At 35.0% G+C, this 26,393-nt stretch overlaps 2 protein-coding genes across 2 annotated transcripts in view; both read left to right on the top strand.

Annotated features, from left to right (window-relative positions):
• LOC132313735 (histone-lysine N-methyltransferase, H3 lysine-9 specific SUVH4-like) overlaps positions 1–11,751 on the top strand; it is a 43,341-nt gene extending 31,590 nt beyond the window's left edge. Inside the window, exons 8-15 of the mRNA XM_059812660.1 lie at positions 1,603–1,701; positions 3,833–3,882; positions 3,975–4,063; positions 5,305–5,467; positions 7,959–8,064; positions 8,158–8,340; positions 10,198–10,431; positions 11,257–11,751. Coding sequence (XP_059668643.1) covers positions 1,603–1,701; positions 3,833–3,882; positions 3,975–4,063; positions 5,305–5,467; positions 7,959–8,064; positions 8,158–8,340; positions 10,198–10,431; positions 11,257–11,370 — 1,038 coding nt within the window. The 3' untranslated portion in view covers positions 11,371–11,751. The remainder of the gene's footprint in view (positions 1–1,602; positions 1,702–3,832; positions 3,883–3,974; positions 4,064–5,304; positions 5,468–7,958; positions 8,065–8,157; positions 8,341–10,197; positions 10,432–11,256) is intronic.
• Positions 11,752–12,885: 1,134 nt separating this feature from the next.
• On the top strand, positions 12,886–26,095 carry LOC132313734 (ubiquitin carboxyl-terminal hydrolase 8-like). The gene is made up of 13 exons (XM_059812659.1): positions 12,886–13,232; positions 13,329–13,577; positions 14,036–14,165; positions 16,818–16,877; positions 16,964–17,056; positions 17,962–18,318; positions 18,498–18,638; positions 18,753–18,923; positions 19,171–19,428; positions 20,128–20,276; positions 22,779–23,354; positions 23,611–23,884; positions 25,586–26,095. The coding sequence occupies exons 1-13, from the start codon at positions 12,943–12,945 to the stop codon at positions 25,691–25,693; spliced, it is 2,856 nt and encodes a 951-aa protein (XP_059668642.1). The 5' UTR covers positions 12,886–12,942; the 3' UTR covers positions 25,694–26,095.
• The last annotated feature ends 298 nt before the right edge of the window (positions 26,096–26,393 follow it).

Below are 26,393 nucleotides of genomic sequence, written 5' to 3'. Positions count from 1 at the left end.
ATGACAAAATAAACTCGGCTCATTTTTTTAAATTACCATTTGAACCTTAATATTTGCATGGTTTATAAAATATTACCATTTAGTAAAGCTAGCATGATTTAAATACATTTTTTAGTATATGATTAAAACTAGTCACCTATTTTGTACGATATTACATTATAACTAATTAAATATTTTATACACTTATTTATGGCCTAAAATACATATGCACGAAGCCCCCTAATCTTTCCCCAATCACCATTGACACCTTCACTGACACTGACATCTTCACCTCCAACTCTCTCTCTCGCGTCACTTTCTATGTTGAGTGTCCTGATCTCACCCTTCTATTCTCATGACGCACCATTGTTGTCATGTTTATGTGGGTTTTGACAACAGAGATCGGATTGATGGGCAAGTTTGGGAAGAATTGAAGCTTGATCGTGCCATGCTTTTGGAAATTGTGTCAGGGTGTTGGAGACGGAGAGGGCCAACGATTTTTGCCTGTTTGGGTTTCGATTGGAGGCAGAGAGGGTCGAAGATTTTTCCGACTCTCCCTCTTTATCACTGTGTTGATTGATGGTTTAATATTCCAAATGGTCGTTTTTTGATTTTATATGTGTGTATATTATATATATGTAATACAAAATACACAAATCATATCTGTGATTTGTTTGTTTGTTTTGTTGTTGTTGTCATCTTATGGGCTGATGGTGGAGAGAGAGTCACATTGTGGAGCGGTGGGTTGGGTGGTCCAATGGGTTGAAGAGGTGTTTATGGTGTTGCAATGGGGGGCGGGTTAGTGGCCTGGCGGTTGTGGTGGATATAGTGTGTGACTGAGAGATGAATCATCAATGGTTACTATAATGAGAGTGTAAGTTAGTAAAATTATTATATTATGCTTACATCAGCAAGACATTTGCAAATGTAGTTTTAAAGATGAGGATAATTATGTAAATTTATAACTGCCGTTAACAAAATGAATGGTTCTCAACTCTGACACCTGAAGTTGTGAAAGTTCATCCCGTAAACTTGGAGTGTCGGTGTTATTTTTTAAATAGTTTAAATCAGTGGGTAATAAAGGGAAACCTCAGGGGATGTGAGAGTAATTTACCCTAATATATTCAAGATGAAGAGAGGGAGGGGGACTGTCTAAACTTATAATCAGAGGATGTCACTAAATTAAGACAACTGGTTCAAATAGTAGAGGGAATAGAAGAAGGGGGAGATTTCAAAATATTTTATGCATGAAATATGCACTATTAGATTGTTAAAGATTGAAAGGTGGTTAGGTTGGATAATGCTTTTACGTAGTAGAGTATATTATATGAATATATTTATGCTTCAGACAAGATTCTTATCGAATAGGATCTTACTAAATTATTTTTAAGTATGTTACTTATTGGATCTTAGTTTTATTTTTGATCAAAGCTCTCTTACCCTATTTGGATAATCAGATAAATCTCTGACTGGAATTCAATTTATTGATATCTCTGGGCCTTTTTTTTCCCCTTCTATTTTTTTTGCATGCCTTCCTTTGACATTTAGTAATGTACTTCTTTACTCTGATTATTTGTCATGCATCGACAGAACTACAGGGATTTTATTGCATTAATTTTGCAGGTTACTAATTATTGGGCAGAGAAAGGTGTTTCAGGATTCACTGTTTTTAAGTTTCGGCTGCAGCGGCTTGAGGGGCAGCCTTTATTGACCACTAGTCAGGTTATATATTTTTTCTTGGAAGTACTTGAAAGCTCTTATTTTCTTTTATAATACTGGCACAGGATTTGCTGGTGGGCTATTTAGTAATTTCTATGTAAACGCAACTTTTTTTGTAGTATACAATTACTGGAAGTTGAAAGTTTGGTCATTGTTATTTGTTACTCATTGGTTTAGTATCCAAGACACTTAAATTATTATATATTTGAGACACATGAATAAATGTGCAATTGATATATCTATTTGAAGGACAATTGATCACTCCAAAAAATTAGTCACTACAAACCATATGCTTAACATATTTTCGTTGTTTCTCCCAGCCTTTACTAATGGGGTTTCCATCTTTCACAAGCCCACTCTGTAAGACAGATGAATTCTTGTGAGAGCTCCTATTTCTTTCTTGCTCCCATATTTCCATTCTACCATTCTTCTCCATTTGCCATTTTTCTTTCGATACATTCACAACCACTTTCCCATCATAGGATGTTAAAACAATTTATGATGCATATTGGCTTGCCCTCCATTGCCGATAGGAGGGTACTCCGAGTAACGACTCATGGGAAAATAGTGAAACTTGTCACATAATCCGCACTATAAAAGTTCATTCTAAATTTTCTCTATTTTGTCCTCCTTTAATGTATGAATTTGAAAAATAGACTCAAAATATGTTGAGGGAATGTCTTCGACGATGGATTCTTGAACAACTAGGGCTTTATGAGAAGATTCTAAATGGATCTTCAAATTTATTTGAGGGGAATTTCCAACCTACGCTCCATAATGTCAGCCAAATGGTATAGACTGTAGATCTTCAACCTTCCCCTTTTGAACGAGTGCACGAAAGACATTGTAGTGTTAATTAATTATATCAGCAAATAACAAGTGCGATATAACTGCAGACACTCTGGCTGGCATTGATGGAGCTGTTCTAAAAGTTGAATTTGAAAACTTTTCCATGTAATGAGTGTATGTTGTTTATGGAATATTTTTTACAGTTGATTTGGGAAAGTTTTCCATGTAACGGGTAAATTGTTACGGTTTGTGCAATATTATTGTTTTAGTTCAACTCGGAAGTAACTTGTGAGGTTTGGTAATATGCTCTGGATTTTAATATAAAATATGTTGACTTATAAGTTGAATTTATGCTTTTATACCATTATATAACTTCTGGCTGGTAGGATGGCGTTAATTGACAGGAGTGGCCATCACATATGTTATGTTAGGATTACGGCGCTCTACCTGTTGACCTGTTTAAGTAAACAAGTTAAATATTGCAATGACCACTTAATCTCTATATTTAGTAAAATGACTCTGCGTTATATGATTTGATGATTTGTGTGGCCCGATCTGATAAAGTGAGGGATTTAATTACATTTTATTGTTTAATATCTTGGTTTATGTATGGTATTGAATTGCATTTTAATGATTAAGAGGGAGAAATGAAGTTGGCACTGCACCTTTTTGCTCTTGCTCTCGACTTTCTTTTTTCAAAAAAATGAAATGACAGAGTTGTCCTTAAAAGTTAAAAGTACTCTCACAATCCAGTTTTGAGGGTTAATAATGTCATTTCTTTTACTAGAAAATACTAAGAATATAAAAGTGGAGTGTGAATAAAACATCTTGTTAATAAGATGTTAATATTGTTTTTACTTGTATAGGTTAAAGTGATCTCAATAGTTGATATATTTTTTTTTTAATAATCTCAACCAGTAAATGATTCAACTTGACCTTTTTATTAAATAGGTTTCTCAGTTGATGTTGTATTAACTGTTTATAAGCATGCATATATATATATTGGTAGGAAAGCAACCCAAGCACACATCACATACGTAATGCCGCATATTGGGCTCCAACTGATCACCTTCAAAGAGGGGGGGGGGGGGGGGGGGGGGGGAGAGCTCATATTACCTTGGCTGAATGCCCCGTAGTGTATTGACTAGGCGACTAGCAAGTTGTGAACAATTAATAAATGGGTAGTGTTTATATTGTTAGAGTCCTTGCTTTATAAACCTCTTAACCATAGCATGGATGCCTTTTGAACCTAATCTTTTTGTCACACATACACAAAATCCCGTTCATTTTTGTCATTCTATTAGTGTACTACCCCTCATGGATGATTTGATAAATGTTTTGACAGGTTGAATTTACTCGAGGTCGTATTCCGAACACTATTTCAGAGATACGTGGGTAATAGAACAACTTTTCCAGTTGGAAAATTATCATTTCTTAGTTTCTTTTAATTCAAAATGTGATCTAATTATTCTGTTTTAATGAATAAGGTTGGTATGTGAGGACATCTCTGGGGGCCAAGAGAAAATTCCCATCCCAGCTACCAATTTGGTCGATGATCCACCTATTGCACCCACAGGCAAGTTCAGTTATCTGATTTAATTGTTTTTAAATGTATTGTTGGAGAAAGTTAATGTTAGCTGACTTCCATATTTGGTTTCTTTGCCTGAGGCGTCATATTCACATTATAGCCTTGAGCTACATATATATATATATATATTAGAGTTTAGGTTTTTAGATTCTGTTGTTAAAACTTTGCAGTTCTTTTTCTCTCTTAAAAATCCCAATCAAATTTGTTTGAACTTGAAGACATCTTATTTTGCCGCCCCTTAATTTTCTAATATTCACAAACAAATTCAATCTTGGGACAGAATATTGACTGTTGCATGACTAATTGATACACGTCCAAATTGACCATTTTGTTCTTGCTCGTACTATGTCTTGATCTTTCTACTAGAACTTATGGGACTTTCATAAATTTCGCTCTCCTTGTTTATTAGGATTTTCAAAATAGAAATATTCTGAAGTGGTTTTATGAATCATGTAAAGTGCTTTTATTTGAAAAAAATTTGCAATCTTCAAACCCTAGCAAGTATGATAATATGAAAGCAAAATTAAAGAGCCAAAAAGGTGAGTTAGCAATTTAAGAGTTGAATTTGCCTTTTTCTCTGTTTGATCTTCAAGTACTTTGCATTTGGTGTCCATTAATCTGAGGTCAATTCTAGACTCGACTAAATGGACAAACCTCTTAAAATAAAATAAAAATTACATACTGTGGCTTTTATTAAGAAATTTGCCTGCACTATGTTCTGATCTTCACAGTATTAAGACATGTGACTATAAAGTAGGTGCCTTATGGGCCATTACGGTTTGTTTTGAGCCATAATTGATTCTTTATTGGCTGTTAAGTAAGTTTCCGTCATTGTAAAGGGCATGACTAGATTGTTTCCCGCTGATCCTAGTAGCCTTTTAGGGAACACCTGATATTTAAAACTATGCACCATCTATTTTAAAGCCCCCCTCCCCCCCACCTTTTTTTTTTGGTCTTACTGTGTAGACATATATATTTGTTTTCTTACTATATATATATATATATATATATATATATATATATATATTAATATATATTACTGTGTAGACAGATATATGTATAATGTATATATATTTTGTGAGCTATGTGTTTATTAATCTTCTATTGTGTTCTATATTCAAGGTATTCTTCTCGGTAAAATGATACCTGCTCAGCCTCTTGCAATGATCGTTATTAATATATATAAATTTGAAAATACATTTTTGGTGTTGGAATTGTCTACATATCAGGTTATACATATTGCAAGCTTCTTCAAGTCACAGAAAGTGTTAAGGTCCCTCAGCATGCTGCTGCTGGATGTAATTGCGAAGATACTTGTTGTGATCCAAGGAGATGTTCTTGTGCTAGGCTTAATGGCTCAGACTTTCCATATGTGCTTCGTGATGGTGGCAGGTATAATGCTAATTGTATTAAAATTTCTGAAAGAATTTGCTACATTAATATACTTTCATTGAGATCTTTGGAGTAATTCAGCGCATCGGAATGTTTAATACCATGAAACCACTTGATTCCAATTAACTCTGAAGCTGACCTTTGGGTTTATGGTACTAGGTAGGTATGCGTTATACCCTTAGCTACCCCACCTCATCTCTATGAAATGGTTGGACTATACTTGTCATCAATGATTGAGCATGTTGGAAGCTTTATGCAAGCGAAACAATTGAAACAATATAGTTAACAAGGAAAAATTAAAATTTCCCCCAAGCAATTATTGAGAAAGGCCTTAAATCATGCGTCAAAAACAAAGCACACATTATCTAGACTCAGAGGGAGGGGGCGAATAAGTCTTGTATAATATATTACCAAATTGAAGTACTTTAGATTTTTTTTTAGAGATTATTAGAAATTTAAATCTTCTCAATGCATAGCAGAAACTGTAGCATTTAATTAACATATAAAGCAGTAAAGCACTAAAGAAATGGACACTAGATTTTTACGTGGAAAACCCCAATGAAGAAAAACCGGGGGATCTAGGTCAGGCAAACCAAATTCACTATGGGAATGGAAGTTTACAATCTAAATTAAAAGATCCCAAAATCTTACAAATCCCTAGTTACGTCGACTGACTCAGACCAACACCAAGCCTTCGGCCAAAAGTCTCCAGGTCGTTCATTTGCTCATCAACGGATTTCTCTCCTCAAGAATTTTCTTTTTCACTAGTGATTCGGTCTTTAGCCACTACTTGTCCAGGTTCAATGTAAACTTCCATCTATTTTAATTGAACTCTTGGATTGTTGTACACAACAATAGATGTCAACTTACAGAATCAGTCACCAATTTTACGATTGAAGAACACATAAACAAAAGAATTGAAGCACTCTAGAACTCACAATTATGCTCTCTCATTATGTATTCTAGGTATATTATATATTATGCCCCGCCATATTATATATACACGCCAAATAGAAGTGTGGAGAGATTAGGTTTGGTTGAGTCATAACTTAATTTCGAAAGTGCTCTCCAGTATCCCTTGATTGAAGCCTTGATATATCGGAATCCACTGTAGTTTTATATTTTGAAAATATTCAAGTCTAGTATTTTTGTGAAACAGTTTTATGCATATTTTGAAAGATTTAGGTAATCGAATCATGAATAACTTAGAATCCTTGATTATGCACGCTTGAAACCCAACTCGATGAGACCATGAATGTGTTCAATTACCATTATACCCTTGTGGTGAAGATTACTCATATACCCTTGAATGTAGTTTGAAATTCCTTCTTCAAGCAAGCTTATGAGGTAACATTTGACTCAAACTAAGTTTTGGATTTTCTAGCCTAAGGTAGAAATAAAAACAATAGTTAAAGGTTCTAACCTTTGTCCTACTGTCCTAGCACTACCAAGATACAAAGAGGTGAAAGCTCCTGAACCAAAGGCTTTTGATATCCTTAAAGGTGTCAAAGAACTCAAATATTTCTTGTTAAGATGTGCCCTTATTATTCTTCTCTTCTTTATTTATTATTTTTTTTATAAAATAAAAATTTATTTGAATTTTTTTATGTGATGACAACTACAACCAATCTTTCACTGATGTGTTATAGTTCTTTTTAAAAATGGCCACTTAGCTTTTGATATATCAAAAGGTTAAATAGGTCAATGAGGTCACAACATACAACCAATCTGAATATCATGTCAATATGGCCACTTAGCTTTTGAGATATCAAAAGGTTAAATAGGTCTAAGAGGTCAAAGTTTATCAATCTAAATGTTTGATCCACCCATTTCAATTGTTATTAATATCATGTATGGTGTGGTATACATCTTGGTTTTATGTTGTGCCTTGTGTATGATTCTCAAGCAATCTTTAAGTTATTTTTTATTGTAGGTGCTCAATAATTTTTCATGTTGATTAAGAGGTCAAATGATTCAGCTTTTATTTGACTACACATAAACATCCATTGCAGAGCATTTTGAGACATAATGTGCTAATCAAAGTGATGCTAAAGGCTACAGGCTTCATAGGCTAAGGCTTATTCTTGCTCAGAATATTATTTTGATTCAAGCATGAGCTATGTTTTTCGATTTTGTCAAGGTGATAGCTTTGGCCTGTAGACACCTTGTGTTTGATGGGAGGGGTTGTTTTATTGATATGGTATTGCAAACATATCCAAAATTTCAAATCGCGGGAGTTTACTTCATTTCAAATAATTTCATTTTCTCCAATATTTTTACTTTGCCCCAATCTAATTAATAATGTTACTCAGGTTTGCACAATTTAACTTTATTTATTAGGCTGAGAATCTGGTTTGGCCTGCTTATAAGCATGGCAAATCCGGATCCGAAAATAATGTGTGCCAAGTACTGCATTGTTTATGATTTTTCAATTTCTGAATTTTATTATAAAAATCTTTATTTGGTTGTTCTCTTCTTTTGTTCTTTGCAGACTAATTGAGCCCAAGTCTGTTGTATTTGAATGTGGTCCCAATTGTGGCTGTGGACGTGACTGTGTCAACCGAACATCTCAAAGAGAGCTAAAGTATCGACTGGAGGTTTTGTGACCTTAACCAGTTAACCGCTTCCATTTTTGGCAATGAGTGCATCAACTTACTTTGACTTGTGTTTATGTCTCTGTTTTACAACAGGTCTTCCGTACTCCAAAAAAAGGGTGGGCTGTTAGAAGTTGGGATTATATACCTTCTGGTGCACCGGTTTGTGAATACGTGGGAGTTCTCAAGAAGACTGATGAAGTAGATACTGCCTCTGAAAACTATTATATTTTTGACATTGATTGCTTACAAACAATGAAGGGTCTCGATGGAAGAGAGGTATAAATTCAACAAATTTATAATTTTTTTTCTTTTTCTTTGTGCTTGATATGCATTTCAAATGTGTTCGGTGTGCGTCTTTTCTTCCTTTTTTTGAGTTTCTTGCTTTCTGCCATTTGATGTACAATCATTTATGTGGTTTGTTTCTGCTCTTATATTGATGCTAAATCCGGTGATAATCTTGTCCACTGTTGATCACACATACTTTTCGCATGTTGCGATGCTGTTTCTTGCTGATCAGTATGCTGTTTTTTGTTTTTAAAAAAGAAAAAAGAAAAATCTGAATATTTTGGGATAGAATTTTTTGGTTGCTTGTATCAAATAATCCTGAAAGAGCCTAAGATGAGAATGTTCTTTAAATCTACCCATGTTGCAGTAAATATGCGTTAGATATCCTTTCCCTGTTTGTTGGTACATATATGTGATGGAGATCAGGATTGGTTTCGTACCTACCTAGGCATGGGCTTATACTATAATACTGATTGGTTTTCTTCCTCCCCACATATCTTCTATCATCTCTCACCTTCTCTTCTCATCTCTTCTTGTTATGACAAACCCAGCGAACCAAGCAATAATTACGAAACACGACAGAAAAATAAACACACCACACAAAGAACACAAAGATTTATGCGTGGTTTGGCAAAGCCTACGCCCACGGTAGAGATCCAGCAAAAATCTTCACAATGTGTAAAATCAGAGATTACAAGTTTCAGCCCCTCACTCTCTGTATGATTTTCAGTGTCTCTTGATCATCACACTCCAAACCCTACGCGCCCTTATATATCGGGTTACAAGAGACGACCCATGAGCAAAAACGTGTCAGAAATTTTCCTCGGCCTGGGCCACACAAAGCTCATCCAATGGGTCGTTGGGTCGCCACGCAACCCGGCACCAAATTCGGGCCACAACATCACACACTTATCTCTCATGTCTCTCTTCTGGTTCTACATCATTTTCATTTTCCCTCAGTAATTGTTAAATTTGGTTTCCGAAGGCAATATTTTTGAAATCTGGTAGCTTGTAAGCAGTTATTCTTAAGAGTGCAGAAGATTGAGATGTTATTTAATACCCAACTAAGGTTTGAGGTTAATAATTTTAGAAGTCGAAGTATTTTTCCATGGTTGCGACAGTTGGCGGAATTCTCTTCAGGAAAGTTGGTTCACCCTGAACTCAGAATGAGTTATCCACGTAGTAGATTCTTTGCAATCCAAAACCACATAAAGCAACATGATGGAAAGATCACAAGCAGGAGTTCTAACCATGATTTGTGAATGTGGATTGCTTTGGGAAATGGGTTCATTGAATGGCTTCCACAGAGTTTGAGATATATTGTGGCATGAGTCTAGTTCCCAAGTGGATTGATTCTTGCTGGACTAGGGTCTTGCGACTTTTCCCCATAGGTCTTTTTTACACAAACTGTCGTATTTTTGTCTGCTGTTGCTTATTTTATTTTGTTTTTTTACGTGCCATCTATCATTTATTGGCACCATTAATTTTTATAATTTGGAAAAATTGAATTGGGCCTTTTACCACTGCTTTAGGTCTACTTTAGTATGCAATTTATTGTTCCACATTATAAATTTATAAAGGAAAAGTTGAAGTTTTATAGCACTGACATTGAGTTCTTTGACATATTAGAGGCCTGAATAGTCCTTCAACTTCATGTACATTATGCTGAACACATAATGTATCTTGTATCACATTAAAATGTATTTTAAATCGGTCTGATTTTTTGTTTTCATATTTAAGTATTGTTTTCTTTTCATTCAATTTCCTGTTGCTGTTTCATTTAGTTGTTTTGTTTATTATGGTCCGAGTCCATATTGACCTTCCTGATTTATTTTTTTTTCTTAACAGAGGCGATTTCGAGATGTAGCTTTACCTACATCATGTGTGCACAATGGTGGCGACGATAAATCTGATAGTGTTCCTGAGTTCTGCATTGATGCAGTTTCGAAAGGGAACGTTACTAGATTTATCAATCACAGTTGCCAGCCGAATCTGTTTGTTCAGTGTGTTCTCAGCTCACACCATGACATTAAGCTTGCTAGAGTGGTGCTCTTTGCTGCTGACAATATACCTCCGTTGAAGGTTCTACAAACACCGCTCTATCTCTCTTTCTTAATTAATTTTTTTTAAAAAAAAAAAAATTCTTTCTTAACAACTTTTTGAGCTATTGTTTGCAACATTTTTGCCTGCCACTTGATCTGGACTAAAAATGGTTTTGATTTATTGAAATGTTTTATCCCTATTGATATATACCTTTATAATTTTGTAACTATCTTATGTGTTTAGGGACCATTTAGTCATGTTGAATAAAGAACAATAAAAGCACCAGCTATTTAAGTAAAATTTGATTCAAGTTGATAAAAGACACTTTAGCCTTTAATTTTAAAAAGAATATGGTGCCATATATCATTGAGAGGAGGATTTGTCTAGCGCCCTTGCAATTTGGATCTATGGCTTTTATTAGCGGAGAATGTTTACAAGATATTAAGTTGCGTAAATACAATTATTCTCGATAAAAATAATTATTACTAGTTTGCATAAATTACTAGCAAAAGTATTTAGCATATGGTTCATTATATAGCTACCATATAATGAGCTAGTTTTAATTTTTGAATCAGGTGAGTGTATACTGTGTGATTGATTGCTGTTGCAACACCACATTTGCTAGAACACTGTGATTGAGATAAAAGTAAATAATATAATTGGTATCTCTACTATGATGTTCAGTTTGATGCACACTGATAGGCATTTCTTCCAGGGATAACGTAAGTTCATCAAGCAAGAATATGGTATTCAGTATTTATCAAGCAATGATTGCTTTATTAGTTCCTGTTGCAGTGGTTCAAGTATTGCTTCTTTAAATATCATTTTGCACAGTAGCTAACTTTTGTTCCTCATTATTTGCAGGAACTTACGTACGACTATGGTTATGCTCTTGACAGCGTCATGGGTCCTGATGGCAAGATAAAACAGTTGGCTTGCTATTGTGGTGCAGCAGATTGTCGGAAGCGCTTGTTCTAGGTTGCCAGTTGTCAACTTGTTTTGACATTGGTTCCCCCATGCTCTTTTGGCAAAACACAAATACTGGTCATTCCTTTTTTGCAACCAATCTTTTGGAATGTTGATAAAGAGAGAGCTAGTTGTTGGTAGTTATTATATCTCCTTTTTATGGTTATTTTGGGGGTTCCAATGTTTTATCACATGGAATTGCACAGTTATGAAACCTTCACTATAGTGAAAATATTGTTTTGGTAACTCTTTATTATGAAAATGAGGAAAGTGTTCATTAATATGGTATCTTGGTGGCAAATACCGGAGAAAGCATGATTCTTTTAGGCTCCCAGTACTGATTCTTTTAGGCTCCCAGTACCCCTTATCTTGAGCAGACCACATGAGATTGATGATGACCTAATGCAAGTTATTTCTCTCTCTATATTTTTATATTTTGTATGCAAGAATCATTTAACTATGATGTTCTAACGTCTGATATTAGGTATATTTTTCTGTTCTGATACCTATAGCTGGTAACGCTATTACTAGGATTGGTCTCAAATCTGGTTTGGATTTGTTTAGAGTGAGGGTATCGCTTGATGCTTGCAGGTGACTGTTTGTGTCCATTTGAGTGCAGTGCTGCTTGTACTTTGAGTGATGAAGTTAGCTGAATTTATTCTTGAACAAACAGATTCTTCTGGCAACGCTATGAACTTCTTGAAAATATATGATGAAGCTGCGAATTCTTAAAACTTTCAATATGAATCCATCAACCCAAAGAAAATTATGAACCTATTGCATTAATGGTCTCACAGTCGATCATCTTCGCTTACTGATTCAGACTCTTGTCTCTGCAAATTCTTTTCCTCATTAAACTTAATGAACTAAGCGGTTTAATTCATCTTGTCTCAGCGAATGACACTCTTCCCGCAAGTGGAGTAGAGGGGAATTGTGGTGTCTAAATTTCTTGAGTAAATGAATTATTTAATCAAAGAAGAATAATTTGATATTTCAGAATATATTTTGGAGGGCAGGTTGAATCTGGTCAATAATTCTTTATTCTTAAATATTTTGTTTTTTATTTTTTATTTTTATTTGAGCTCTTAAAAAGAGTAGTTCTGTAATTTGAAAAATAAAATATTAATAATGTCATTTTTGGTTAATTAAAAAATCAATATTATCAATTTTATCATATTAAAAGTGGACTAAACAATGCAAGGGGGCATTTGAAATTGAAAGACCAGCGAAAGGTGGATGATGATTCCTAATACGATTAAACTACACAGGTATTATTAGCTAATATATTTTTTTAACGGAATTTGTGTTTCGAGTTTTGATGATGTACGTTAATTAGATGTATGCAACAATCTCTGCCGCCACGTGTACCTCCCCCGATAATTAAACTCAAATAAGGGCCTCCCGAGAACGATCTAGACATTCCCTTAAGAGATTGATAAGCCCCACTCCCACTCACAGCGCGTCGATAACACGCTCACCCAGAAACTCCCCACTCTCGTCTATTGAGGAGCTCCACAACCCATTATGATTTATGAGTTCTCAGTCGGGTCTTTACCATCCTTTTCTTTTTACTCACTCTCTCTGATGACCGCTCGGTCCCCCAACCATCACTCTCCTCCATCTTCACCTTCTCGCTTGAGCCGCATCGCCGAAATCTTTCGTTTCTCTCTCTACAAATCCACCACCAACTTTATCTCTCTACTCGCTCCCCGTCTCAAACACATCGTTTCTAAAACCCTAGATTTATTGTCCATGGACTCACTCTTCTTCTCCGAAGACGACGACTACTACTTCGATCGTTATCGAAATCACCACCACCAAATCCAACCCCTCTCGGAGGTCAACGACGATCGACTCTACTTCGTTCCTTACAGGTACGTTCGTGACTCGGTTTAGATTGGTCCGGTCTTTCAGTGCCAATCGACATAATAGGTGTGGATTTCTCTCGTTGTGTTTGCATTGGTTTTCAGGTGGTGGAATGAGGCTCGACAGTCGCTGTTCCGCGATTTGAGTGAGATTGAAGGTCTTCAGTACGCGGTTACGTTGTCTGGTTCTCGTTTGGGCCCAGTGCAGATTGGTGGCTATGGTTCTCAGTCCGAAATTCTTCTCAATTTGAGGAGAGAAGAAGATGCCGAGAAGCATGAGAGTACCGAAGAAGGTGCTTCGGGTGGCGATTGCGCTTTGGTTTTAGAATGGATGTTTTTGCGGGCTCTTAAATGGTGAAGGATTATAATTGAATATATATCTCTCTCTATATATTTGTATTTGTATTTACATTGAGAAATAGTTTTGATTGAAAGCGTTTTATGTTTTACTCATTGGGTACCATCACCATTACCATGGTAGGGAGGGGGTGTTAGGGTTTGGGTTAGGTGGAGAGGATAAATGGTCTTTTACTTCATTGATGTCTACAATTGTTATTTATTTATTTACTTTTACCCGTGCTTATTGGGCTCGTGAATTACTTTTCAATATTAAGAACCATATTTTGTTAAATAGTTAGCATGGAGAATGGGATGACACTTTGTGCCTTTTCACGACTTTAGCTCTCTAATATAAAATTTTCATGTACTTGCGTTATATATGAATTCATAAAATGTTAATATACTATTTTTAGTTGCTTTAGGAGCTAGGGGATATTTAGTTCCTCTGACTTTTTTTTTGCTCTTTCCTGCAGGCATAACAATGCCAAGGATGTTGAAAACTTTTTAGCTGCAGAAAATAGCACCTGGGATTTGTTTCCTTTACAAATCAGGCTTTCTGTTTTGTTGGATTCAACTTCATTGGTTGTAAGAATTACCCAAAAGGTCTGCTAGTAGTTTGCTTCTTCCTTTCATGATTTGTTTTTGTTAAATAAATTTCATAGATAATCTATGGTACTTTACTTGTCATGATTTGTTTTGTTGGATGCAACTTCATTTGTGTCTCTTTTTTGGGTTAAATATGATTTTGTCATTCCATAATTTTATATTTAGTACCATAAATTTTCTTTAAAAAATTAAAAAGAAAACAAAGATAAGAAACCTCTGGAGAATAATGATATGGTTTATTTATGGTACGTAAAAGGGGGCTTCTAGCTGTTATTTAGTATGTCTGATTTTAAATTGTTAATATGGGGTGCTAAAGGAGGAAAATTGGGTTTTTTTTTTTGGGGTGGGGTGGGGCCAAATGTACACGTGAGCTTATGGCATTTTTGCAAGTGAATCTTTTCCCACACACTTTTCAAGCATAAGGTACCATTATACTCCCTCCGTCCCAAAATAGTTGTCTATCTTTCCATTTTGGGATGTCCCAAAAAACATGTCCTATTCCAAACTTGAATGTGATATTTTGTATAAAATTCCCAAATTATCCTTTTAACTAAATAATGCACTAATTACGGAGTACTATTTTGTCTTTTAGTAAGGACATATTTGAAACTTCGCTCTTATCAATACAATAAAAAACTATTAAAACTCCACTACCATAAAAAGTTGAATTTCTTATGCAGGACATGTATTGTGGGACGGAGGGAGTAGTTTGAGTAAGGCTGGATAGAGAATATGAACACTACTTTCTGTATCACAAAATATTAATTACATTAGAATCAAACATGATTCCAAGAAATATGTCACCACAAGTGCTACAATTGTACAACAATTTAGTATGACCAATTCTATAGTCGATACCACTTGAAACTCAAAGGTGGCTATGTTACATGGAGTTGGGTATGTGTGTTGGGTGCAGAATTTCAGTTAAATATCAACTTGTCCGATGTGTCAAATTACGAAACAATAAGACTCATTGCCAAATATTAATATTATTTTCTATTTTTTATTCTATTCTCAAGGTAAAAGAAATATTGGCATTTCACTCATTTTGAAGCAATAAAATAATGAAGTTGAATTATTGGACATGGTTTCTAGTTGCATATCCAACCAGAATTGTCGAACACATATCCCATGTCCATGTCCTAGCAATGTGTGTCGGACACGGGTATTCCACCTATTTTTTAGGAGTCCAATTAATATAGCTATGCAGTATAATAAAAAAATAGTTTCTTTCTCCACCCGAGGAAGTAGCAAAAGTCTCATTGGTAAGTTGCTCACCATATAATAACTGATACAAATCATGCAATAATATACTCGTGGCCAATGACTAATATAAACAGAAAAGGTAGGATTGGCTTTGTTACTCACCTTTCCATAAAATCCACTACGCAGCTCACTTGTACACTTTTATATGTTAAAATCAAAATCTGTATGTACTTATCAAGAAAATCTGTGCAAGAAATAGAAGAGAATAAAGGAAGCAAGAAAGGGAGAAAAAAAGGTTTTGTGTTTCTTTCTTTATTTCGTTGATATAATGAGTTTTCAGTTGAAATATGCTCGATATTACCTCATTGATGTATATATTGATATGTGATACTATTTTGCAATAATTTGCGACTGTTTTCATTACTTGGCATAAATAACGAATTTGCTTTTTTAAATTCATCCAAAAAAATTCATAACCCGATACATACAACAATGAAATATTCTATTTGACCTTTGACGTTTGAGTTCCTTACTTACAACTCTTGTTCCTTACATTCAGCCTTGTAAGTTGGAAATAATTTTTACAACTTCTCTAATGCGCAATGGCCCAACCTCCTATTAAGAAGATAAAACTCTTCACTGTTGTATAATGAATAAGCAAATGTAGTGCATAGCTACTTGTTTACTTTTTTTCTTCTATTTGTGTCTTTTGCCCCCTGTTTCTCTCTAAAATTTATGTCAGTTTACTTCGGGCCTGTTTGGAAACTGCTTTTGTTTCGTGTTTTGTGTTGTAGGTGTACTGTAGCGAAGCAAAGTACCAAAATGCATTTTGGTAACTTTTGTTGCGATTTGAATATTACCGGGTTTGTTGCCGAAAAGACCCAAATCAAAAACACCAGCAGTGAACAGTACCCCACCCCTCAAAAAAAAAAAAAAAGAAAAAGAAAAAAAAATAGAAGAAAAAGAAAAGAAAGAAATCTCTTGGTGGTCATTTTTAACCATCCATTTTGTTACTCAATCTTGCAACACTTTTTTGCCAAACATGTTTTCATGTTTTTTCTTCCAAAAATCTTGCAACAAAATTTTGCGTTGCAAAACATGTTTCCAATCACTATTGAACACACTCCACAACAAAACGTTGTTTCTGTTGTTTCAACAGAAACGCAAAACGGAATCGGTTGCCAAACTGGCCCTTCTTGTGCTTGTTTTATATTACATGCATGCATTTCAGTTATATGCATTTTTCTTCTTCTTCGACTACAAGCCATGGTAGTTACTCTAAAAAATTGCAATGAACTGAATTGATTTATTTAGTTCTGTTCTCAAGGTATATAATATCACACGGACGGTCTACCTTACTTGTATGCTATCTATTTGGTACGAAATTAGTACAGGCTTTGTAAGTCCTGTATCGTTTATTTAACAAATCGAAATTTTTTTCAGGACAATGAAGTCACGGCTTTCAATAGAGCTTGCAATATTTTCTGTGTCAAGTCTGGGCTGGTAAGCTAGGTAATTACAGCTAATGTTTCATTGGAAATGGTCTATGTTTTGGATGAGGTTGATAACTCGCGTCATGTGTTGGACAGTTTAGCATTTGGGACTTCTCAGGGCAGATAACCCAGTTTTTCATGAATGATAAAATTAAATTATCTAATGAAGCTGGCCAATCAGATGCAGAGGTAACTCATTGATGTATTTTATTGCCTATCTTTTCTGTAGTTTATACTCGAAGGGGGTTAACTGAAGGATTTATAACGTAACTATGAGCTGATTTATGAATAAATTGAGAATATATTGTCAAATAGAACTATAATTTCTGTTAGAGGAGGGCCAGATTAGGCTTCTTTTACAGTCAGAAGGCCTAAGATATGCATTTCTTTGTTGAATCCATTTCTCTTTTATTTGAAACTAATACCTCAAAAAAATATTCAATTATGCAGTGGTTTTATTAGAACCTTTTTTGTTATCTTGAATGGTTCATGGGCATGGTGGAAATGGTTAATCATTTTTGTTTGTTAGGTCCGTCAGTGTGTTCATCTCATGCAGTGTATGTCCAGTATTGCTGAATACACTTTCCTTCGCTTAGTGGTCCGCTACACTTCCGATAGTTCATGGAGGGTTCTATGAGGATGAATCCTATTCATGCTATTTTTTTATAAAAATGGGCTACAGAATCCATAACTTATGTTCAGATAATTAACCAAGGAATCTGCAGTGTCAATCATTTGAGTCCAGGCTTCTTGGCACTCAACTTAGCTGTCAATAGAATTGTAGCATGCGTTCCAGGGTAATAGCAATTGATTGTGACGCTTGATGAATACAAATACCTTATGATTTTTGTATAAATCAAATTTGACATGATTAGGCATTTGGATTTCAGTCTGCCTGAGAATTTGGTGTGTCTGCGAGGTAGAATATCTGTTCAGAATAGTTGCAGAGTTGATTGCCTTAGCAATGAGCATATATATTTTGATGTTTTAATATTGTGAGCTATGCTTTGATTTTTTCTTTTACATCTTCTTCATGCACGTCATTCAACTGTGTAGTTAAGTGATATATTTACATTTCACATATTTGTATACAGATTCTTCTGGAATTGCAAGTTTATGGATTTTCATATTGCACGAGGGCTATAGAAGGGAGGAATGATGAGATGGAAGTGGAACAGTCCAAAATTGGAGATTCTTGTAATAGTGGTTTGCTTAAGATGAATGGAAGCACTGACCATGTCGATTCATATTTTAGAGTTAACTCGTCTACACCATTTGGCCGTAACTATAGTGGACCTTGCGTTTTGGGCTTAACAGGGTTATATAATCTTGGCAATACTTGTTTCATGAACAGTGCGATCCAGTGCTTGGTACATACTCCAGAGCTTGTGGATTATTTTCTTGGAGACTATAGAAAAGACGTAAACACTGAAAATCCCTTGGGCATGAATGTATGTGTTTTTTGCATTTTATTCTTGTTTATTTTTTATTAAAACAAAATTTCTTGGAAACACTTTTCTTAAGCTTCTTTAGTTATATTTTTGTTGATACCTTTTTAGATCTGGTATATATTTCTTTAAAGAATCTACTCTTCTATTCATTTTTGTCTAAGTTTTCACTTGTTGGCCAGGGTGAGCTCGCTTTAGCATTTGGAGACTTGTTAAGGAAGTTATGGACACCAGGAGCAACATCAGTGGCTCCACATTCTTTCAAGTCTAAACTTGCTGACTTTGCTCCCCAATTCAGTGGCTATAACCAGCATGATTCCCAAGTAGGTGAATTTTTTTTTTTCATTTTAAACTTTTGTCAGAACTATAGTTGTATTACTTGTATTATTATTTCCAGTGGGAGAAGACATTTTATTAATTTCTTGTTCTTAATGTAGGAATTTCTTGCCTTTTTGTTGGATGGACTCCATGAAGATCTGAATCGGGTAAAATGCAAACCTTATATAGATTTAAAGGATGCAGATGACCATCCTGATGAAGAAGTAGCAGATGAACACTGGCAAAATCATCTGGCTCGCAATGACTCCATCATAGTTGATGTGTGCCAAGTGAGTCTACTACTGTCAAACATTGTTTTCTTCAATAAAGATAATTTTTTTAAACATATATTAAAACATGCTGTACTACTCCAATGCTTCTTAGTAGTTAATGTCGAAATCAAAATTCTTTGGCTTTACTTAGGTTGCAAGCAGCATTTGGATTTGTCCTCTTGGGTTGGACCTAGGTGCTTTTGTAATACATAAAATAAGCTTTCATTGTCTTCTTAATTGATTGTTTTGTGTTTTTCTGTCACAGGGTCAATATAGGTCAACATTGGTTTGTCCTGCTTGCAAGAAGAAGTCTGTTACATTTGATCCATTCATGTATCTATCCTTGCCACTACCTTCAACAACAATGCGAATGATGACTCTGATGGTCGTGAGTACTGATGGAACTGCTTTGCCATTTCCAGTTACCATAACTGTACCTATATATGGAAGGTGTAAGGATCTTGTTCAGGCCTTAAGCACTGCATGTTCTTTGAGAGATGATGAAACATTCTTGGTGGCCGAGGTAGGTTCCTTAGTAATGCTGTAAGGAATCCATGTATTATGTAATTGTGTAGTGTCCGTTAGTTTACGTATAGCCGTGGAACTACTTGTATCTTAAAGGTGATGGTTATCAAGTGCCATATTTACTTGTTACTAACATAATATTGTTGCTAGGCTAGACGTGAAGCACTGTGGTAGTGTGGTTAGCCAGGCAGCACTTGAGTAGCCATGTTCTCTATATCAGCATGTTCTATACAAATATCATTGTTTCTCCCTTGAATAATTGGGAAGGAACATCCATTTTATCCTTAGACTAAGAGCATGGGTTTTCAAGCATCATAATTTGTTAGATGGCATTGGTATGGTGTAGGATCCACAAAAAATTTCCTCTGATGGTTTGCTGGTGCTAAAATTCATCATGATTGAGTTGCTTGTAGTTTACTGATATGCATAAGATATTATTACATTTTACAAAATAGGTAGTTAATTTTAGTAAAGGTGGATATCAATCATTCAAAGTTACATTGTGATACTGATTTCTTGTCTATTGATAATTGAGGTCAGGCCCATCTATTTTTTTTTGATAAATAAGGTCAGGCCCATCTATTAAACTTGACTTGGGCATGATAGGGATCTCAATGTGTAGATGTAAAATTTCATTGTATACGTGCTTTCTTTTAATATTACCATTTTTAGCACTAAACTTTTGGGTGGTTTACAGATCTTCAACCACCACATTATTCGTCTGTTGGATAAGCCGTCTGATTCTATAGAGTTGATTAGAGATAATGATAAGCTTGTTGCTTATCGCTTGCCAATAGATAGTGAGATGTCTCCTTTGGTTGCATTTAATCATGAACGGGTTGAGAGGTTAGTTCTATCTGATCTTTTGTATGATCATAATGTCAGTTCTTTTCTTTTTATCTTATTAGTTTGATGTGATTTTGCTATGATGTAAATAACATTTTTTCCAGCTTGCTTCATCTTCTTGCGAATGTATTTTGATTAATCTACTGAAAGGAAAAATACATGCAATATCTCAAGCAACTTGAAGTCACACTAGCAATGTAGCTTGATTGATTATCTCTATGATATGGATCCCCATGGTTTCACTTCCAAATGCAAAAAACTCATTTGTTGTTTATGTGTTGGTTGCTTGTTGGAACTTTTTATTTGCCATCTCACCAATTCCTTGTTCACCCTATTCAATAAACAATTTGATGGCGTTTATTTTACTAATACTCTACCTATTAACCACCAAGGGCTTCGCCCATGTGGCAAATTTGTGCGTGTGTTCCAGTATTATTTTACCATATGTCTACATTATTAATCTTTAATGCTGCGGTGCTTCAAATTGGACTACGAGATTACTTTATGTTTCATATGTGTGTGTAATAGTCGTATTGAAATTAAATTATGGAGAAGATAATTATACTGATTTGGTTTGGGAATATTATCAATTTATTGTTGATGTCTTATTGGCGGAAGTGCAAGATGTTGCTCAAAGTTGAGATGCAAAAGCAGTTTTTTGTTCTATTTAGTATTCCTTGTTAAATTATTTCTACTGTCTTGTCTTTCTTTTTGGTTTGTTGATTTCCACTATTTTACAGGATTATTATTATTATTTTATGTATTTATAGAAGTTCGCTAATAAATTTTAAAATTTCTGAAATTCCATCCAACTCAATATAACCAAGGCTATGATTGGTATTGTGGAAAAGAAAAGAAAGGATGACATTAGATACGAGAGAGAAGAAAAGAAAAAAAAAATGGAGATGATAGTGTGAACCACTTATTGTGTTTGGTTGACTAATGAAGGAAAAGAAAGGATAGTAATCGTGTTTGGGGAATGAAAGGAAATGAAACTATTTCAATGAATTTACCACCGTACGCTTTTTCATAAATTTTTTCTATTATAAAAATAATGGCAAATTTGGTATTAACAAAGTTTCATTGAAAAGGCCAACCTTCCCTTCCCTTCAATTTCCTCCCATTTTTTGAATGATAACAAAACTAAATCATCAAATTTAATGTATCCCTCCAAATCCTTCCATTTCCTTTCTTTTCCTTCCAAATATTTATACTAAACACGAAAATCCATATCCCTTCCATTTCCTTTCTTTTCTTTTCCTTTCATTTATTTTCAACCAAACTGTGCCTAGGTCATCAAACCTCGAGAATGCAATCCTCGAGTACAAAGAAAACATTGTTGTCACGCCACGTCATCAAATCTCAAAGGTATAACTCTCAAGTCCAAAGAAAACCCTGACGTCACGCTAGCTCATCAAACCTCAAAAGTTCAACTCTGGAGTCCAAAGAAAACCCTGATGTCACGCCAAGTCGTCGAACACTGAAAGTATAACTCTCGTGCCCAAAGAAAACCTCGAAATCGCACATACCTTGAGTCAAAGTTGCTGAGTACGGAATGAGATATGGGTAGGGCCTTCTTGTACACTTACAACTAACTCGTGGGACACTTGGAACGATTTTGGATTGGTGGGTGAGAAGTTATTAGAAATTGCCTGGCCAAAGGGATGGTGGACCATGTGGTACGACAAGGACCCTTTCCATCACCATTAATGCTCTAGTTAGAGTCGTTAAGGCCTCAGCTACTGTCGCTATTGCCCAGCTGGATGCATGTAAGGCTTTGCGATAAAAATTAACAGGACACACCACCAAAGGTATGGTTAAAGGTGAGACTTGATCCCTTTAGGTATCTGAGGGAATCATTAACTATGACCCTAGGCGCCAGGCAAGGCCTAGATCCCATCAAGGACCTCTGGGTATTGCCGAGGAAACCTAGGACTATATGTACAAGTCTCAAGGGCAGAGGAAATTCACGTATTAACTCACACAGCAATACAAGTTCGTAACAGAGACAAATATATCCTTACCTTTTCCGTAAATCCCATTGGCTAGTCTACTTCTTCTCCTTCATCCAAATCATCTCTTTGGGTCCCTCACAGTTGTGTTTGATATCTGTGTCTATTATAATTTACCTCCGGTATAGAACCCCTACAGGGTTAAACTAAATGGTCCCTCACAGCTGTTACACCCTCTCTAACAGCTTGAGCTTTTGGAGTAGATGGTGGTTAACATGGTATCACAGTAGGCAAGGTCATGTGTTCAAACCTCACTGTCACCCTGATATTTAAAATTGAAACATTTGTTGAACCAAAAGAAGGCCACACGTGAAGGGACATGTACACGTGCTATCATTAGTTATTAATAGAGTTTGGTTATATAAGTAATATGTTTGTTGTATGATTTGTATTTTGTAAACAAATTTTACAGGTTTTTTTGTCCTGTTTTCACTTATATTAGTCTAGAGTTTGTCTTTTGTGATTCTTATCTATTATCTTTGTTTAACAGGGCCAGGCATTACAATTACATTCATGGAACCTCATCTTTAAAGAAATTTGGTATTCCTCTTGTAGCAAGGATATCTAATCTTTCTAGAGGATCCGAGATACACAAACAGTTCTTGAAGTTACTAAAACCTTTTTTACTGCCAGTGGAAAATTCCTTGAGTGATTCTGATGATGTCCAAAATTCTGGTAATAAAGATTTTGAGATGGAGGATGTCGTTAACACTGCAGTATTCGGAGGGGATGCAAATTCAGATAGTGAATCAGGGGATTATTCGCATTTGGGTGCCAACTTTCAGTTTCAATTAATGGAAGAAAGGGGATTGTATGATTTGTATCCAAAAGGTCCCAAGATACAAATGAATGAGCCTGTACAGATAACAGGGTTGCCAGATATTATAAATGTGCTTGTTTCTTGGCCAAATGAAATGGTTGAACTTTATGACACTTGCCTTCTAAGCACATTGCCGGAGATCTGCAAAACTGGATTGTTCACAAAGAAGCCTCAAGAATCTGTTTCTCTATATAAATGCCTTGAAGCCTTCTTGAAGGAGGAGCCCCTTGGACCAGAAGACATGTGGTTAGCATACATCCTAATTTCTCCTTTAGTAAAGTTTTTTAGAATTCTTAAGTACCTCACAATCCTGTTAATATTTTTCACTTTTTCCATTCTAACAATGTACAAGAGGGAGATTGTTTCTAATTCAGTAGTGCAGTTGGGTATGGGTTCATATTGTTGGCTTTAATTCTCCCTGATGAATTACATTTTCTCTTTTATTGTTAAATTTTTGTTGTTGCCTTTGTAATACCAGATTTTCTAAGTAATCTAACTTTAGGTACTGCCCTAAGTGCAAGAACCATCAGCAAGCCAGCAAAAAGCTAGATCTTTGGAGATTGCCTGAAATTCTGGTTATTCATCTTAAGAGGTTCTTTTACAGCCGGTTTTTGAAAAACAAGCTGGAAACGTTTGTAGACTTCCCAATAGATAACTTTGATCTCTCATCTTACATTGTTTGCAAGGACAGCCGGGTTTCCCATCATTACATGTTGTATGCTGTCAGTAATCATTATGGTAGCATGGGCAGTGGTCATTATACTGCATTTGTCCAAGTAAGTGGTGCTTCTGTGTAATTTTTTTCCTCTGATTGCCTGTTTAGTACCTCATATGAAGGATATGATGGGAATGATAATATATATGTATTTAATGTATGTATAGGCATGTGCTTAAAAATTAAAAATAAATAAATATTTATTTATCTATCTTCAGGAATAAATTTCAAATATAATTGTTTGTTGTGTCATATACATATAATGTGTAACATTTTCTTTAAACAAAATTATTACAAACAAGGATTTTTCTGAATCTATCAAAGTTCTGCATTTGTAATTTATAATACTAAAGATCACGTTAAGAAGTCATACATGGGCTTTGGACTAATTAGACATTACATATTCTCATAAATCTCAATTGTACTTGTTTAAAATAATATATATATATATATATATATATATATATATATCTTCAAATTATTTATATGCTTAGGAAGTATTAGACATGCATACTCAAGTATCTGAGAATTTTTGATATCCGACACAGATACGGTGTCCTTGTAGAAGCATTCATGCTTAGTAGACTACCTCAGTTCAACCTTGAACCACCTTAAATAGTGGGATAGGTCCATAGCCAGTTTAATTTATTGTTAGAATCTAATAGGGGGGATTGCATTTTAGTGCAAATAATGCGACCATTATTTAGGTCTGTATTCAATCAATCCTTCCAAGCCCCACCAACACTTGGTAACAGCAGTTCAATTATAGACACCACCTGCAAAGGACTTAGTGTAAAGAACATTATACCTTATTGTATCCAAGTGAATATATTAATCTAAGTGTAGTGTTTGATTTGTAAGTGTCAAAATTTTTTATTGGAGGTAAAATACGTGCTTTGGGAATAATCGGCAGCTTGAGGCAAGTATCTTTATTGAAAAATGAAAAACCACAGTTGGAAGCAATTTCCTTTACTGAATATTTCTGGGAGTATGCTTAAACTCGAAGAAAAGTTAGTCATGTATGCAAAGTGATGACACATGCCTTTATTTGTACGATTAGTACTTTATTATGTCAGATAACATGGTTGTGGAATATGTATAGTAGTGGATATTATCTGATGTGGTCCAAGGGAGACCCATGAAGGTTCAAATCCCAAGAAGAGAACCATTGTTAATTGGTCCAATGGGATTCACTTGGAACAATGCTTCGTTAGATGATTTAACAATTTTGGTTCTGTTTAACTTAGTGTAACCTCCCTAGTAGGTGGCTAGCTTTTAGCTATATTTGTAAACTATCCATTACCTTTTGTAAATGAAGTTGTTACTTCTAAGCTACTTGTTAGTGGGTTATCAACCACATTCAAGTACATTGGCTTGAGGTAGCCTCCGAAGCAATGTATATGTAGTGCAATATGGAAGAATCTGGGCAATACAAAAATTCTAAGATATTTGATACAGATATGGCCGAGTACATGAGTATCTATGACACATTCCTAACTCTGAAAATAATTGTTGGTGATACTATGGCGAGAATCACTTTCATATGAATATATCAAACAATATGAGGATATAACGTATAATTAGTTTTTCACATTTTTCCTCGTCTCAATTTTTATTTTTTTCTAAACTTTATTCCTGATATGTTAATCCATTGTTTTGTTTTCCTCGGATTTATTAAGCGTCAATATTTAAATTTAGTTCTATCTTTTTTACTTGTGATTCCTTGCGGTTTTTAATGGTTTTTAATTGTGTTCCAATGTAGCATGGGCATAATCGGTGGTATGAGTTTGATGACAGCCATGTTCTCCCTGTTAGTGAGGACCAGATAAAAACATCAGCTGCCTATGTCCTTTTCTACCGAAGAATTTAAGATATATGATATAACACCCATAGAGTTGCAGCAGTAGGGAGAGCGGATGAAACAAGCACCCTTTTCTTCTAAAGCTTTTCATTCGTTCTCTCCAAAAGTAAGTTGTCATTTTTTTTTGCCAATGGGAACAAAATTACTCAGAACCCACTCGAGAGGTAACAGAAATGGTGGACGTGATGTGTATATATGTTATTTTCGGTGCCAACATGTGGGTTCTTGTCAAAGAGCAGTCCTTTAACACCAAAATGAACAGAGGATGCTGTGATATTCATTAATTTTTTGAATTGATGGCTTCGCTGCCCGTGAGTCTGAAAATTGTGTATATATGATTTCATATAGTGAATATGTTCAAAGTTTTCTTATTTTCTTTCAAGAAGAGGCTAGTAGTTTTTTGGTGTCTTATCCAGTGAAGCGTTAGAAAATTATGACTTTGCTTTGCTTGGTTGCTGCAGAAAGGAAACTTGGTAATTCGCGTTTACACTAATTTGTTTGGTGTGGTGACATGGGTATATTCTGGTATGTGGGTCGAAGCAAACTAAAATAAACTGTTTTTGTTCATGTTAAGGAGCCACCTTGACATGGAAAACAATGCCATTATTAAACAGGATTTGTTTAACCTTCTTAATAAAGTGGTCTAATACATTGAGAGAAGACGAGTAAACAACGGGTAGATTGGCGGGTGGGTCAAAGACGAACAAGA

Source organism: Cornus florida, unplaced genomic scaffold (genome assembly GCF_030987335.1).
Source record: "Cornus florida cultivar Cherokee Brave unplaced genomic scaffold, ASM3098733v1 CherokeeBrave_3.0.0_Hap2_Chr06, whole genome shotgun sequence".
Lineage (NCBI taxonomy): Eukaryota > Viridiplantae > Streptophyta > Magnoliopsida > Cornales > Cornaceae > Cornus > Cornus florida.
The sequence above is the reverse complement of the archived record's forward strand: the minus strand, read 5'-3'. Positions and strand labels throughout refer to the sequence as shown.